The sequence below is a fragment of the Copadichromis virginalis genome, linkage group LG18 (assembly GCF_057382275.1).
Source record: "Copadichromis virginalis isolate Kocher_CV1m ecotype Utaka linkage group LG18, C_Virginalis_male_GT1.1, whole genome shotgun sequence".
In the NCBI taxonomy this organism is placed as follows: Eukaryota; Metazoa; Chordata; class Actinopteri; order Cichliformes; family Cichlidae; genus Copadichromis; species Copadichromis virginalis.
In genome coordinates, this window is record NC_140635.1 from 21,575,160 (window position 1) to 21,589,721 (window position 14,562).

General features: G+C 41.0%; 1 protein-coding gene across 2 annotated transcripts in view; it reads left to right on the plus strand.

The window, feature by feature from the left end:
• Window positions 1–14,320, plus strand: part of ephb1 (EPH receptor B1) — a 175,396-nt gene extending 161,076 nt beyond the window's left edge. For both annotated transcript variants that reach the window (XM_085439564.1, XM_085439565.1), the window contains exons 13-17: window positions 6,078–6,227; window positions 8,171–8,364; window positions 9,184–9,339; window positions 10,223–11,726; window positions 13,871–14,320. In XM_085439564.1, coding sequence (XP_085295690.1) covers window positions 6,078–6,227; window positions 8,171–8,364; window positions 9,184–9,339; window positions 10,223–10,331 — 609 coding nt within the window. In that variant the 3' untranslated portion in view covers window positions 10,332–11,726; window positions 13,871–14,320. The remainder of the gene's footprint in view (window positions 1–6,077; window positions 6,228–8,170; window positions 8,365–9,183; window positions 9,340–10,222; window positions 11,727–13,870) is intronic.
• The last annotated feature ends 242 nt before the right edge of the window (window positions 14,321–14,562 follow it).

Below are 14,562 nucleotides of genomic sequence, written 5' to 3' on the forward strand. Positions count from 1 at the left end.
AAAAATTTCTATTTTGAATCCTTTCAAATCAGTGAAAGCAACGCCATCTCTGCTGGTGTGCTATAAAAGTAGTGATGTTGACTATAATTATTTGATATTGTCTCATTAAATGCACTTTATTTTACAAAATACCAGTAGCATTAAAATATGCTGTCATGCTCAGGATTTGGTACAATTTGATAAAACTGCAAGTGCATCTGAGGGTATAATTGTCTATTTTTTGCATCCTGCAAAAAGATTTCTGGGACAAAGGTTAATTTCTAATATGAGCATAGAGTAGTACAGGCAAAATGAGATACTTGCTCGGGTTAATTTGATCGTGTCAGTAGATGCTAGATATGCCGAGGCCTGTAAGTTAAGCGTAATGCAAAATGCTACTGATGCAGGGTGAACATTACCAATTAAAGGAGTAAAAAGTCAAAAGGACATATAGTAGAAAATAAAACTACAGAAAGTACAGTTATTAATTTTTTTTTCTCTGAAATGAAATGATTTCCTCTATATTCTATTACAGTGGTTTGAGTTGATCCCTTTCTGAATTTTTGAGCTTGCTCATTTATAAAGAAATGAACAGTTTCTCATTTTTATGGTAGTTTAATTTTAATGAAATGAGCCAGAATGCCCCCCCCCCCAAAAAAAAAAAAAACCCCACAAAAATATAAGTGTTGTGTTGAAGTGATAAATTGACTTGCATGTCATTGAATGAAATGACAAGCAGTGAAGTGGAATTCTGTCCCCCATAACCCACCCAGAATCCCAGAACGTCGATCCCTGAGCCAGAACATTGAATAGGGTCATGAATAGGTATTCCCACATGACAGTGACTCACAACATACCGCCAAGACAACAAAGGAGTGGCACAGAAGAAGTACGTTGAGGTCATAAACTAGCATAGCCAGCTTGCAGACCTCAGTCCTATAGAAAACCTGTGGAGGGAGGTTAAGCTTTGAGTTGCCAAATAATTTAGTGAGTGTCTGTAAAGGGGAGTGGGCCAAAATCCCTCCTGAGATGTGTGCAAACCTGGTGACCAAGTACAAGAAACGCCACAAGGGTTTCACCACCGAGTCATGTCTTGCTTGGGGATGAAATATTTATTTCGCTCAATGACATACAATCAAGTTAAAACTTCTATGTAATTTGTTTGTTTTTTTCTGGATTTTTGGTTGATGTTCTGTCTCTCTCCATTAAAATGAAACTCCTATAAAAATTAGATAGTGTTCATTTCATTATAAGTGAGCAAACTAACAAACTCAGCGGGGGAATTATTTCCTCTGCTATACATGCAGATGCAGTAAAGAAAGACAACTTGAATGCATTACACAGAAACAGATCCTATGGTTGTGTTACTAAGGCGCACACAAAGTTGTATAGCACTGTGGGCGTATAGCTGGGAAAAACAAAAACTTGCATCCTTTGGTAGTGAAGCTTTGACAGCCTAAACAGCTGTTTTAGGTCCATTCTAGAAAAGCCAAAGAATTGAGCAGCAAAGCACATATATGCGTGCTAAGTTTATATTTAAAGGTGTTTATATCCACCTTCAGGATAATTGAAGCATAAACACTCTTGATTACAAATGTTTTCCAACTGTTATGAGTAGTTATAAAATTAACTGTTTGTTTTACATAAATGTATTTGATAGCTTAAAACAATAAATAGGATACCTGAAGTTATAAATTCACTGGCTTAGAGTTTGGATAGATGTTATATTGGTTTATTTAGAGTTATACATTATTAAAATAGTACATTATCTGTTCTTTATTGCTTTACTGGACACATTTTAAAATGTATTTACTAAATTAAATCTGACAGCAGAAGGAGATTGTTGTTGAATGCCAGCCTATTTGGGATCTTTAGAGAGTGCATTCTGAAATATGCTTCCCTCAAGATTTGCATTACCTCATTGTACATAAAGACCTATGTCCTTCCCTCCATCAGACATCCCCATGGGGATCTGAGAAACCAACATCTGAGTCACCAACCCACTTTCCTTTCTTTCTTTTTTTTAATTTCTTGTTCTATTTTCTCTCCGTCTCTTTGTGTCACTCTTTCTTTCTGCCCCTTTCCTCTCCATTCCTTCGCTCTTCTTTCTTCATCTGTTTGGGCAGACATCCAGGGCAGATCGTTGCTCTCAGGATTTCATTAAAACGATGTTGATGGAGCACTCTCTCCAGCCTAAGTAAATGTGCTCAAGTCCATTTCAGTGTGCATTGTTTGGAAATGGATTAGCGAAGTTGGAGGAGTAAAGGCAAGGAAAAGAGGGAATGGGGGAGAAATGAAAACACGGAGAGGGAGCTCTACATATTTGTCTTCCACACGAAGGAGAACGTTTATTTAGAATCTCTAAATAGCTTCTGTGAAGTGAAATAAGATGAGTGAAAAAGGCAAAACACTGGGCTTTTTTTTTTTTTTTTCTAAATTCCGGTAAGCTTATCTGTGATTTTGCTGCATATTAGTGGTGACTGTTGATTGTGCTGTGACAGGTATATGTGTTCTAGATTTTGCTCCATTCTGCATCACCATGTCAGTGACAGTCTACATGAAGCTATCTGGCATGTTGGTGGTTCGTATCCTGAGCTGCTGCAAAGACATGACAGGTGTTTCATATCCTACTATCTACACACACACCCACACACTGATATTGCTGAGCCAGGGGACCATAACAGACACCAATAAGTACACACATTACCTGACCACCAAATGTTTATCCTTTATCTTTAAGACCTAGCTGTCATGAGAACATGCTTGTCTCGCTATGACAGCCACGGCGCATCTCCTTTACAGATGCACTTCAAACACATCACTAGCTTGTCACAACCTGTCACAGGCAGCCACAACCAGGTGGAAACCAGTCACATTACTTTAATCTTACTCTGGTGACATAATGTATGGCAAAGTCTGTTCGAGGTATGCTGAAGGGAATCATGTGTGCAAAAATGTCTTGCTGCGTGAGCTACAATCGTTAAAATAGCCAAAAGGAGGGGAGGAAAAAAAACAAGAAAGGAAGCAAAAATTCTGATGTGATCAAATTTAGTAAACAGAAGAAAAAAACAATACGAGGGCGGGTGTGAAAATCAAAACAACAACAAAAACCAAAAGCAGCTTACTTATTTATTACAAGCTAGACTCAAACCTCCCAGGAATTCAGGCACTGAATGTCACCCAGTTTGTTTGTTTTTTTATTGTTGTTGTTGCGTTTTTTTATTATTACCGAGGGAGCATCACTTGGTATCGTCAAGGCCTAGACATTGTGCAGGTGCAAATCTTGCTGTGCATTTTGGCTCATCTACACATAGATTCTCAGTTAACTGTCCAAGATAATTGGAGTGTGTGAATTCTGCTTAAGGGGCAATATTTCACTTCAAGGCAAACAGAAAACAGCTTGTTCCTTTTTCAGTAGCCCACACAGTATTACAAACACCCAACCCCCCACGCACCCCAATGCTTCAAGGCTACGCAAAAGCATTTGTACTTTTGTGTTGACATTAGGTCTATTTTAATTCCCAACATCACTTCTGCTACCCCTCTAACTCGTCTCCCTCGGTATTGATGCTTTTTCTACTGAAAAAAACAAATAAAAAAATAAATACACCAGTGCTTTTTATTATGTTTTTGCCTTCCTCCCTGTATGCATGGACTCCACAGCAATTCATGTTATTAAAGCTGGATTTTGGCAGTTATCATTGGCCCACAGCAGTAATTACTAAGGGTTTGCATAGCTGCCTCTGACTCACCCGCCTTGGAAATGTTATTACTAATGTCTGTCTCATTGGAGGCGCACAGGAAGCTTCTTGTGAAGCCTGTGTCTTTGCTCAGGCCATTCCAACGACACTGAGCTCATATCCCAACAGGGTCCTGGGGCATGAGACCAGATGTACAAAGCGAGGAAGGGAGTAAGCAAGTAATGACAAAGCGAGGACGTAATAGAAAGCTTTTTTTTTTTGTGCTTGGAGCAGCTGTTTTATTTTTGTGTTATTCTGCATTTATTGCTCATCTCATATATGTTCGTCCAGACAAAATAATTGATGTGAAGCATTGGCCCCGACAGTGTGACAGATGAAAAAGGAGAAAATGAGTCATTTTATATTTTTGCAGGGGGCAATGCTTTGCCTGTATCAGTGTAGTTCGATTGCCCTAAGAGAAAAGAAAGAGCAAGAGAAAGTGCCCTTGGGTCTCAGTTTAGATGAAATGATTCAGATATGAACTAGTCTTGAGATATGAGAAAAGCACTGAAGTCAGTGGGGTTATATAGCCTTTATTCATCTATTGATCTCTTCCTCTCTTCCTTTCTTGCTTGTTCTCTCATTTTGTGCGTGTCACACACTCCCGCAACCACACACTGCAGCATTGTCTACTTTCTTCAGTGCTTTTTCTTCACCGGCTGATGCTCTCAGTCAGAGCGTTGTCTCTGCATCTAGCACCACTCAAGGTCAGATATTAAACCTCTTTTCGGGGTCAGCAACGTCTCCAAGGTCAAAGAGGTGCTCGCTAATGAGGTCAGCCTCTCCACCTCTTGCAGCGCCATGTGACAGTGTTCTGTAATCCAAAATTAAACACAGACATTTATGCATGAATAAGCCTGTTTAGCATTAGTATTGTTCAACATTTCATGTGAGCCAGCATTATGAAAACACCCCAAATCACCATTTTTTTCGGTGTCTTATTCATTTCCCTTTTTTTTTTTCTGCCTCCACCCGCCTCTCCCTGTGGTTCTTCTCTTCTCCTGTCGTTCCTAGAAAGTCAGCAGGGAACAGGGTGGTCTGTGTAGGTTTCTCCTGGGTTTGTTTCCAACAGCAGCTTATCTGCAAATGCTCAGGTTCAGCTAATTGGCATTATTAAACTGGTGGCAAGCTCAACTCAGCTATAAGGGAAGGTCCAGTGGGAGGTGTGTGTGTGTGTGTGTGTGTGTGTGTGTGTGTGTGTGTGTGTGTGTGTGGCACAATCCTCTCTGTGCCTGTGCATATGTTATCCCACTGCGCCTGTATGTGTGAATGTGTGCACGTGTGTGTGATGGGAAACAAGCAGCTGTCAATTTCAATCAACAGGGTGCATGGTTTGCCTGGGGGCTCACGTAGCCCAATTACAGGCAGAGGTGTTCGGTGTATGCACAGAAAACCGGTCCTATCTTCTTTTATTAAAACTGGAGTATGAGGAAGGATATACTAAATGCAAAGTTGGTTGATGAGTGTTGGATGCTGCTGATACTGAGGCAGAATCCTCCCTGTTTTTTTGGCTGCACTTGCTGGATGAGAGAATAAAGAGTTAAAGCGATGGACTAGAACAGCTGAGAGTACTGATGTGGGTTTCAGGAAAGGGGCTGACTTCAACATACTAAAGCTGAAAAGAATATTGTTTTGTAAGAGAGCAATCTCAGCCATAGACAGTATACAGGATGGATGTAGCTACTGTGACATCACTGTTTTTATGCCTCAAGATGAGCACTTTTTGCGTCACTGTCTTGACATGTTTAAACTGGATCTGATGGCGAGTGGCAGATCAGATTGTGAAACCACACGTTCGCTGGCTACTGACCTGTCAATCACAAGTCTGTAGCCAATGAGCATTTACTGGATAATCCTCTTTTCTCAGCTTCGAATTGACCAAAATTTACTAAATAGACTTAATGTTTTATATAGTATGACCTGAAATATGCCTACATAGTGCTTTTCTACTCTGACTGAGCGCTCAAAATGCTTTTCATTGTAAGCCTCATTCATCCAAGAGCTTTTTTTCTATATCCAAGCACCTTATCTAATATTTGCGCACACACATGGTTGCATCCATCAGGGGATACTCAGGGTTCAGAATCAAAGGAACCTTTGATGTGCAGACTGCCGGGGATCGAACCACTGATCTTCTGATTCAGACAACTTCCTGAACCACACCCACCATAGACAAGTCAAATCACATCAGAAAGCCATTTTCTCATAGACTTTTAGAGGAACAGAAGTCTATTTGCAACAACGCGTATTACCCCTGTTGGCCTTTTAAAAGAATGGAGGTTTAAAGCTACGCCCATTTTTTTGTAATATGTGTAATCTAAACTTAGAAATTCAACTCTTTTTTTATTATTCTTTTAGGGTGGGAAGATCCCAGTGAGGTGGACAGCACCAGAGGCCATCGCTTACCGAAAATTTACCTCGGCCAGTGACGTGTGGAGTTACGGCATCGTCATGTGGGAGGTGATGTCATTTGGAGAGAGGCCTTACTGGGACATGTCCAACCAGGATGTAAGTGGTTAAAACTACACAAATACTTTCTTAAATATTATGATTGCATTTTGAAAAAGCATGTCTGGGCAGGATATTACACTGTAAATGGAGTTCAAGTCAGTTGGGACGAGCAGGTGTAGTACAACACAAAGTCAGTTAAGTACTAATTAAACATAAAATCAGCACTAAAGATTTTAAGCGCTCATTTCATGAGATGTTCCCAAAAACTCAACATCTAAGTTAAGTTTTATCATGTCTCCGAGTTCCGATAGAACAAAGAATAAACCTGAATCTGAATAAACAGCCTCATTAAATTGAACAGCCATTTCCGTACAGATGCAGTTATAGATACACAATCAAGGGTAACTCATAAGGGAGGAAGCTGTAATAAATCACACATTTTTATCAGCCTGCATCACAAAGCATCATTACTGAAGATGCCCTTGACTCTGACTTTGAAAGCAGACTTATTATGGGCACAGCCTCACACTATCCCCTTTCCTTCCTGGCCAGCTTTTGAGAGCAATGAATGATTGCTGAGAGCTCTGCTTTGTTCCCCATGTCCGCTTGGATAACGTCCACGCTCACAGGCACCAACACAAACACACGCAACCATTGGATATAGTCCCATACTATGAGGTCTCTCTCCCTTAGCTCCCTTAGTGCGACAACTAGCCAACCATCAGGCTTCTATGGACCTCGCTCCACAAGGACCGTCCAAACCAGCAGATGTTGCCTCAGTGGGCCAGCAGCAAACACTGCCTGGTGGGACTAGCACCACTCAGCATGTCCGGCTGCTCAGTCCACACTCTCTTACACACTTAAAACACACTCTCACAAAAATTTTCGCACGCACGCACACACTTTCTTTCTCTATCCTGCATCCTCTCACTTATCCACACAAACACCATAACCTCTGTTTCTCCTCTTCTCTTGAAATCCCTTTTGCTTAATATTGCATCAAAGCCCCTCTCTATACCCCCTCCTAACTCATATCCCCTCACTTGTGCGTTCTCTTCTCTAATGCACCATTTGTCAAGAATCTGCTGAGGTGCACTCAACTCCAGGGTGGAGCTGGCGATATACAGAGCAGCACCTAACTTTTAATGACTATCTTTTACACACGATCTTTCATCAGACTTTCATCTTGCAAGTAAGCAAAAAAAAAAGAAAAAAAGATTAAATCTACAGACAGTGTGGATAATGTGGATATTTGTGAGCACCGGTTCCATCAATTTGCAGCAATCTTGGTAATCATTAGTCTTTGCAGCGTCTGCTTTTGTAGCTACTGAATCAACATTGCATATTTCCTTTAAATATATCTAAAGTGATCTCATTGTCTATATGTTATTTAACATAAAACCTTTTATAACTAACAAAGAAAACAAAACAAGGTGAAGATACTCCACTTCTGTCAAGTTCTGATCAAACTTATATAATAGAAGTCTTTTACTCTAACTGCCCTTAAATTCTTTGTCATAACGTCTTTTTAATGAGTCCTGATAGCTTGTGAAGCTTTTAAAAGTCATGTGTCAAGTGGCTATACTTCACAGTGTTAATTATATGCAATCTGCCCATCCCCCCCCAGGGGCTCCTTTCTAGTGACACTGCCCCTGCTCTCTGTCCTCTCTCTTTCCTCAATCTGTCCTATAGGAGTGATATGTGATTGGATAGAGTCAAGAGGAAGGGCACATCATCCTGAATGCAAACTGTCACTTTATTGACCAGAGGGAGTGTCCATATGGGGAGGGTTGCAGTTGTGTTCTTGTTGCATTGTGATGAGGCAGGATTGAGTTTCAGCCATAAAATAAGTCAAATTATTAAAAAAATGTAACCAGCTTGTAGAAAACACTCTTACTGACAGTAAGTGTTTGAGAGACATACTGCAAGTGCGGTATATGGTGTGGAATTAGCAGCTATCTTCATTTGTAAGAGACAACATCTTGCTTTCTCTCTCATAGGTAATTAATGCTATTGAGCAGGACTACCGTTTGCCACCACCCATGGACTGCCCCAGCGCCTTGCACCAGCTGATGCTGGACTGTTGGCAAAAAGACCGCAACGTGCGACCCCGCTTCACAGACATCGTCAGTACTCTGGATAAGATGATCCGTAACCCCGCCAGCCTCAAAGCTGTAGCCAACATTCCTGCAGTGTGAGTAAAAAAAAATCTGTACACGTAAGAAACAAATTGATCCAAAAACTGACATTAAGTACACACTGACGCTTCTCCTTATGCATGAAACTGTTTGTTTCGAATGAGCCCAGCATGCATATGTGCACCGTTTTATCTTCTCATGAATTAAGCATGAATTTATTGCTATTGATTGCGTCAAACTGCACTTTTCCTCCTTCTTATCCAACCTAAACACTGGTTTCAGGAACTCTCACTTTTTTACCCCGTGAAGATGGAGCAAAACACGTTTTCAAAAAGATAAAAAATGGAATGAAACACCTCATTTACATATATTTTCAGAACACATTCAGAGCACATATTTTTTTTTCCTTACTTTTTTGTGAAATACTGGACTTGTTTTGTACAATCTCTGGCACCCGTCCTCACAGTTTCTCTCAGCGTCAGCCAGATTGGATGTGGTCTGTCTGTCCGTGAACTGTGAGTTTCAGGTTCCTGCACTACTTTTTTTTCCAGGCTTCCACATATTTTAAAGCCAAGCAATTGCGACCAGTTACCGATTACCTGCAGAAAATCTTTCTTGTGTGGCATTCAAAGAAGGAGTGGCAGATGTGCCTCGTGATACTGAATCCCTTTACACTTTATATTTGAGATACATTCCAATATTCACTAATAAATTCTCTCTCCCTAGTTTCCTTGCACCCTATGGCACACACCCATGAAAACACCAGTATCAGCTTTACTCTCCTTCTCTTTAAGTCTGTGCTTAATATTGCATCAAAGCCCAACTATATCTCATCTTCCTCCCCGCCTTGCTCTTGGTGTTCTCCTCTGCACCAGGCCCTCTCAGCCACTGCTGGACAGATCCATACCCGACGTCAACACCTTCAGCTCAGTCGAGGACTGGCTCGCTGCCATCAAGATGAGCCAGTACAGAGACAACTTCCTCAACTCAGGCTTTACCTCCCTGCAGCTGGTGGTACAAATGACCTCAGAGTGAGTTCAACTGCTTGTGTGCAAATGACGGGTTTTCAGACCCATATAGCTTTTGATGGGCACACTTTTATAAAATGACTCAGTGTCAAGTGCATGTATTTTTAGCATAAATGCACCCAGTGACTCAAGTGATTGCATCAAAGTTAAAGCCTCGGTGGGAATTAAAAATACAACACATTGTAAGACGAAATAACGCACTCACCGTGGTAAGAAAATGTACATCTTTGCAAGCTATGTATTACAACTCTTATCTGTACTAATAATTAAACATTTTGTGTTGACAGTGTTCTAAAAAAAAAAGACATGAATGTGTATCCTCTATATACACATTTTAAAGATGCATATTTTCACTTCTGCTGCTGCTGCTGTGTCTGTGAAGTGCTTCAAAGCGCTGGTCATGACAGCATTTCTCAAAGCACTTGTGGTACCAACAGACACAAATATTGCACTTCATCCATTTTAATTAACAATGCTGCTTGGCCTACAAAATTATGTTGAAAATGTAAATTCATTCCAACATTTTTTATTAAAAATATATGCTCGGGGCCTGGTAGCATTTCTGCAATGTCTTTGCAATTCAAAGCAACACGCACTACTGCGTCTTCTCACAGAGATGGAATTAATTTAGTAAATTTGTGGGTTTTGTTCATTGCTACTAGCTTTCCATTCTGAAATTGTGCGTTCATTTGTAGCGACGTTAAGTCCGTGTGAGCTCGTTGAGTTGTGATGGGGGATTTCTTGCAGGTGTTTGCACTTCATATTCAGATCATCTATTCTAACTCCAAATTATTGGAGATCCTGTGTTTTTCTACAACAACAAAAAAGGAAAGAAACAAAAATACCCTGCTTTTCACTTTCTGTCTCCATGTTTCTTTCTCTGTAGAGACTTGCTGAGAATAGGAGTGACCCTGGCAGGCCACCAGAAGAAAATCCTTACTAATATCCAGTCCATGAGGGTGCAGATGAGCCAGTCATCTACGCCGATGGCATGACTACCGGAGGCGCTGTGCCATGGAACAGGCAGCATTCGAAGGACCAACAAAAATAGCAGCCCTCGAATGACCCCCGATCCATCGGAACGCGCCAGAGTCGAAACTATTGTCTTAATCTAATCCACTATCATGACAACAGGAGACCAGGGTCTACACTACCACATGGTTAACAGCTGTCACACTTCATGCAATCCACGACAGGAGTTCAGGGTCCAGACTTGATACTGTTTATCCATTCATCACAAAAGGGAAATCAATGTCCGTTGTTGTGGTTATGAACTACCATTCATGCCATTTTGAACCAAAATAACCAACAATCAGACATCAACACAAAGAACTTCTCAGAGTTTCAAACTGTGGTAAAGTGAGTGATACTGTACTTCTGCTTCATGTGGACTAGAAGGTGTTAAAACTTTAAACTGAAACGTGAGGCATTTAGAAACGTGTGATTTTACCCATCCTGTCTTCAGTCTGTGCAATGAAGATGCCTTGACCTGGCGGGAAATAAGTTCCAGAAGAAGAAGAAAAAAAGAAGAAAAACAAAACAAAACACCTACCAGTGGAAATAATTAGAGGGAGAAGCATACAGGGATGTACAGCAGAGCACCATTTTCAACTTTCACATCATGTTGTACTTGTTTAAAAAATGTTTTAAAAAGTGTATTGTAAATGGACAGGTAACAAAAAAACAAAAACAAAAAAAGATCAGAGCTTAGTTATATTTTTATCCTTTACCATGTGTTTGTTTGTCTGTTTTATCATTATAGCAAGATGCAGTCCACTTGTATTTTATCTTTAACACTACCTGTGGAGTCTTGGGTGGAGGGCCTTGCTAAAGGACTTCTTAACCCAAGCCACCCACTTTCAGAGAATATAAATATGTTTATCTCTTGCTAAATATGATTATATCTTTCATAATAAACCTTCATATTGAAGGTGATATAAATGCATATGTATGTACAGAACTCTATGCTTGCATTTTGGCAAAGACATGTTGACTGAATTCTGACTGAGACACATGCAATGTTTAGATTCCAGTTTCCTTTGGATAACTGAACAATGGGCACTGGATTGTATGTCTCGTTGCTCCAGGGATTTAAGGACAATTTGGGCTGACTGGAGAAAATGTAAAAAGAATGGCTGAAGAATTGGTATTGTAGAATTGTATGAAAATTGCTGTAGGAGTTAAAATAACTGACAAACTATCCATTAACTGGGGGTAATGTTAAATGTGGGTGTACACATGCTGTCTCTTGCTGGTGAGCACTTAGTTGTACAGATATGTTTTATGTTTCATCTTCTTTCTTGACCTGTTGTTTGTCTCGGGAGCGGTCAGCACCATCCACAGGGGGAATGATCCTCCGTTTCCTGCCCCGGAACTGGCCCAAATTCACGGTGAGTGCCAGCTGATCGCGCAGGAAGAACACAACTTGGAGTCGAGTTGCTCTATATGTGGCACATTTTATTTCGGGAAAATCTAGTTAATGTTTCTCGTGGGCGCTGCAAATGTCTAGGCCGTGGTGAGATTTTCTGCGAGTTTGAAACGCATAGGAGAGCGGGCACTGGAAATCACTGCGAATCAGCATCATTTCTCTACACGGTGAAAAATGAACATCTGGGCTGAAGTTTGCCAACAGACACCCGATGCCATTTCGAGGAACGCACAGACTTAAACAGCCCACATGGGCACACTGCTCACAGCGTAGCACAGCCTCCAATCGACTGCTGTAGCTAAGCTGCTGAGTTCATCTGTGCACTCATGCTATATGCAGTTGCCAAATGGCTAGGCAAGTTAAAGGAAATTGCCACGGTACTTGTGGGAATATTTCTCTAACTCTTGGCTGCATGAATTGTCACTTAGAAATGTACTAATCTTGTAAGGTCTCTACATTATTCCCAAAAGTCATTATTTTGGGATATATTTATGGGATTGTTCCGAGTTGTGCACAAGGATGATTCTCTTTCTTAGCATGGCAATGATGATGCTTGTGATTTTGCTGTTAGTCTTATTTTTCCTTTTGCTGGTCATTTGCTTCAGGGCTAGGCTTTTGGAAACGAATTGCAATATTGTTGTTCAAATAAAACCTTTAAAAATGGTGATCATTAAAAATGAGAGTCAACAATCTTTCAGTACAGGCTTGGTAGAACAGCCCTGTAGCTCGCAATTATGGACTATTTTGGTATCAGTTCTTTGCAGTAGCTGTGACCCTGCTGAAATCCCTTTTGGCTCTATTTGAACAGACATGAGTGACGACGGTCCTAACCACCTTGCATCCAAAATTAGAAATTGATGGCAGGCCCATTAGCAGATTATTAAGTGTACTTAGCCCTCTCAAGTCATCCTCCTCCTCCTCCTCTGTCTGTCCTGCCCTCTCTCCCCGACTACTCCCGCTGGCTGGCAGATCTCCAGCTCGTTTATCCTGGGTGTAACCAAGCTGTCCTGGGCTGTGTCTGGAGCTGAGTTGGGCCAGAGCTGGCCTGAGAAATGGTTGGCTCCATGCTCTAGTGGGCCCAGGCAGGGGTGAAAACACCTGCTAAGGCCCCCTGTCTGACAGGCATCTGATCAGTCACGGGGAGGGAGATTGATGGGAGCATAAAAAACAAATACACTCACAAACACATGCACGCACACACACAAACACTGAGGAACCCTCAGCTAGTTTATTCTCACGTCTGGTTTCCAGGCTGATGCTTAATGAGAAGAAAGTGGGCTGAAACCCGACAGAGTGTGTGCATATGCGATAGAAAGAGGAGGATGATTCAGTTAATAGGAGGGCGGGGTTGCATGGCAGACATGGCATGAACAAAGGATGGTTTTGATGAAAGTAAGAAAGTTAGTTCATTGAAGTGAATCAAACTCTTTTATCTCACAGTGTGGTTTATGTGGCAACATCTCTTTCATTATATAAATGTTAATTTGCTTTAGTTTGGTAATGGAAAATACTGTAATCAAGCAATTGGTTTGGCTCACGGGCAAAATCAATTGCTTTTTCTATTCAATTCTCCGAGTCATTGATTTACCAAGTATTCCTAAATATAATCACAAGCTCCTCAAGATTGGCATAAATCCCTTTCACTGAAGCCAGTGAATCAATTTGAATGCATTAGTCCTCTATTCAGCTCAGTCTCATGTATTTGCTTTTCAACCCAAGAGCCTGTGAATGAGATGATAGAACGTATTCATTAAACAAAAGTGTAATTCTTTTTTTTTTCTCCATTTGCTCTGTTTGTCTTTCTAAATATCTGACTGTAATGACACTCCAGTGTGATGAATGGAGAGGCGGTTCGCCATCTTCCTCTGAAAGCGGTTTCATATGGGAGCCATTCATCACACACTGATAGAAAACACAAGAACTTGCTTGTTAAACGTTCCATGTGCTGCAACTGTCTGAAAAGTGACCAACGATGCTTTTAGCAGCAAAAATCATGCCTGTCATTTATGGATCAGAACGGCGTGAGGCCGAAAATGATTTGGCGTGACTCCTTGCAAAACGAAACTCGTTAAACTTCTCCGTTCTCCTTTTTCTCCTCTGTTTCAGACTGGGAACTCAAAGATTTACACACTTATAAAAACGGCATACACCCGGCACTTCACAATTATATTCTCATGGATGCGCACAGTGAACACCAAGAAGAATCGCAGCGGGCCAGTGAGAACAGGTGAAGCCAAAAGCTTTGAGTATGCCAGTCACAACCTCTCTCTGTGTGATGAGCAGTGGATGGGGGGAGCTGACTGTGAGTGTGCACATGTCACAGTTTATTTGTTTGTGTGTTCAAGAGAGAATGGATGTATGCATATCAGGCACATTTGTGTGTACAGACATTGTGTGCACAGGTACATTGGTTTCCTTTTTCTTTCTTTTTTTTAGTTTGTGTATAGCAGCCACTTGTAAATTGTGACAAGTATGTGTCAAGAGTTTGTAAGCTGTAACTTTCTGAGAACTATTGTACTAAAATGCACTCAATAAACGCCTTGGAAAACAAGTCAATCACATCAGAGTCTGTGACTCACTGGACGATAATTCTGCTTTCATTAATAGTGAGTCAAGAAAGGAGAGAGGAAGGTTATTATCCAGTATCCCTATCCTTGTCAGCACTGTGCTTGAGTGTGGTGTGACGTCTAATGCTTGGCTTCATAATGGCTAAGGAAATAAACAGCTTTTGTCACCACAGTCTGGCTGGCAGCACATGTTAAAAGCCATCAGCCACTAATAAACGAGCAGTCACTCGC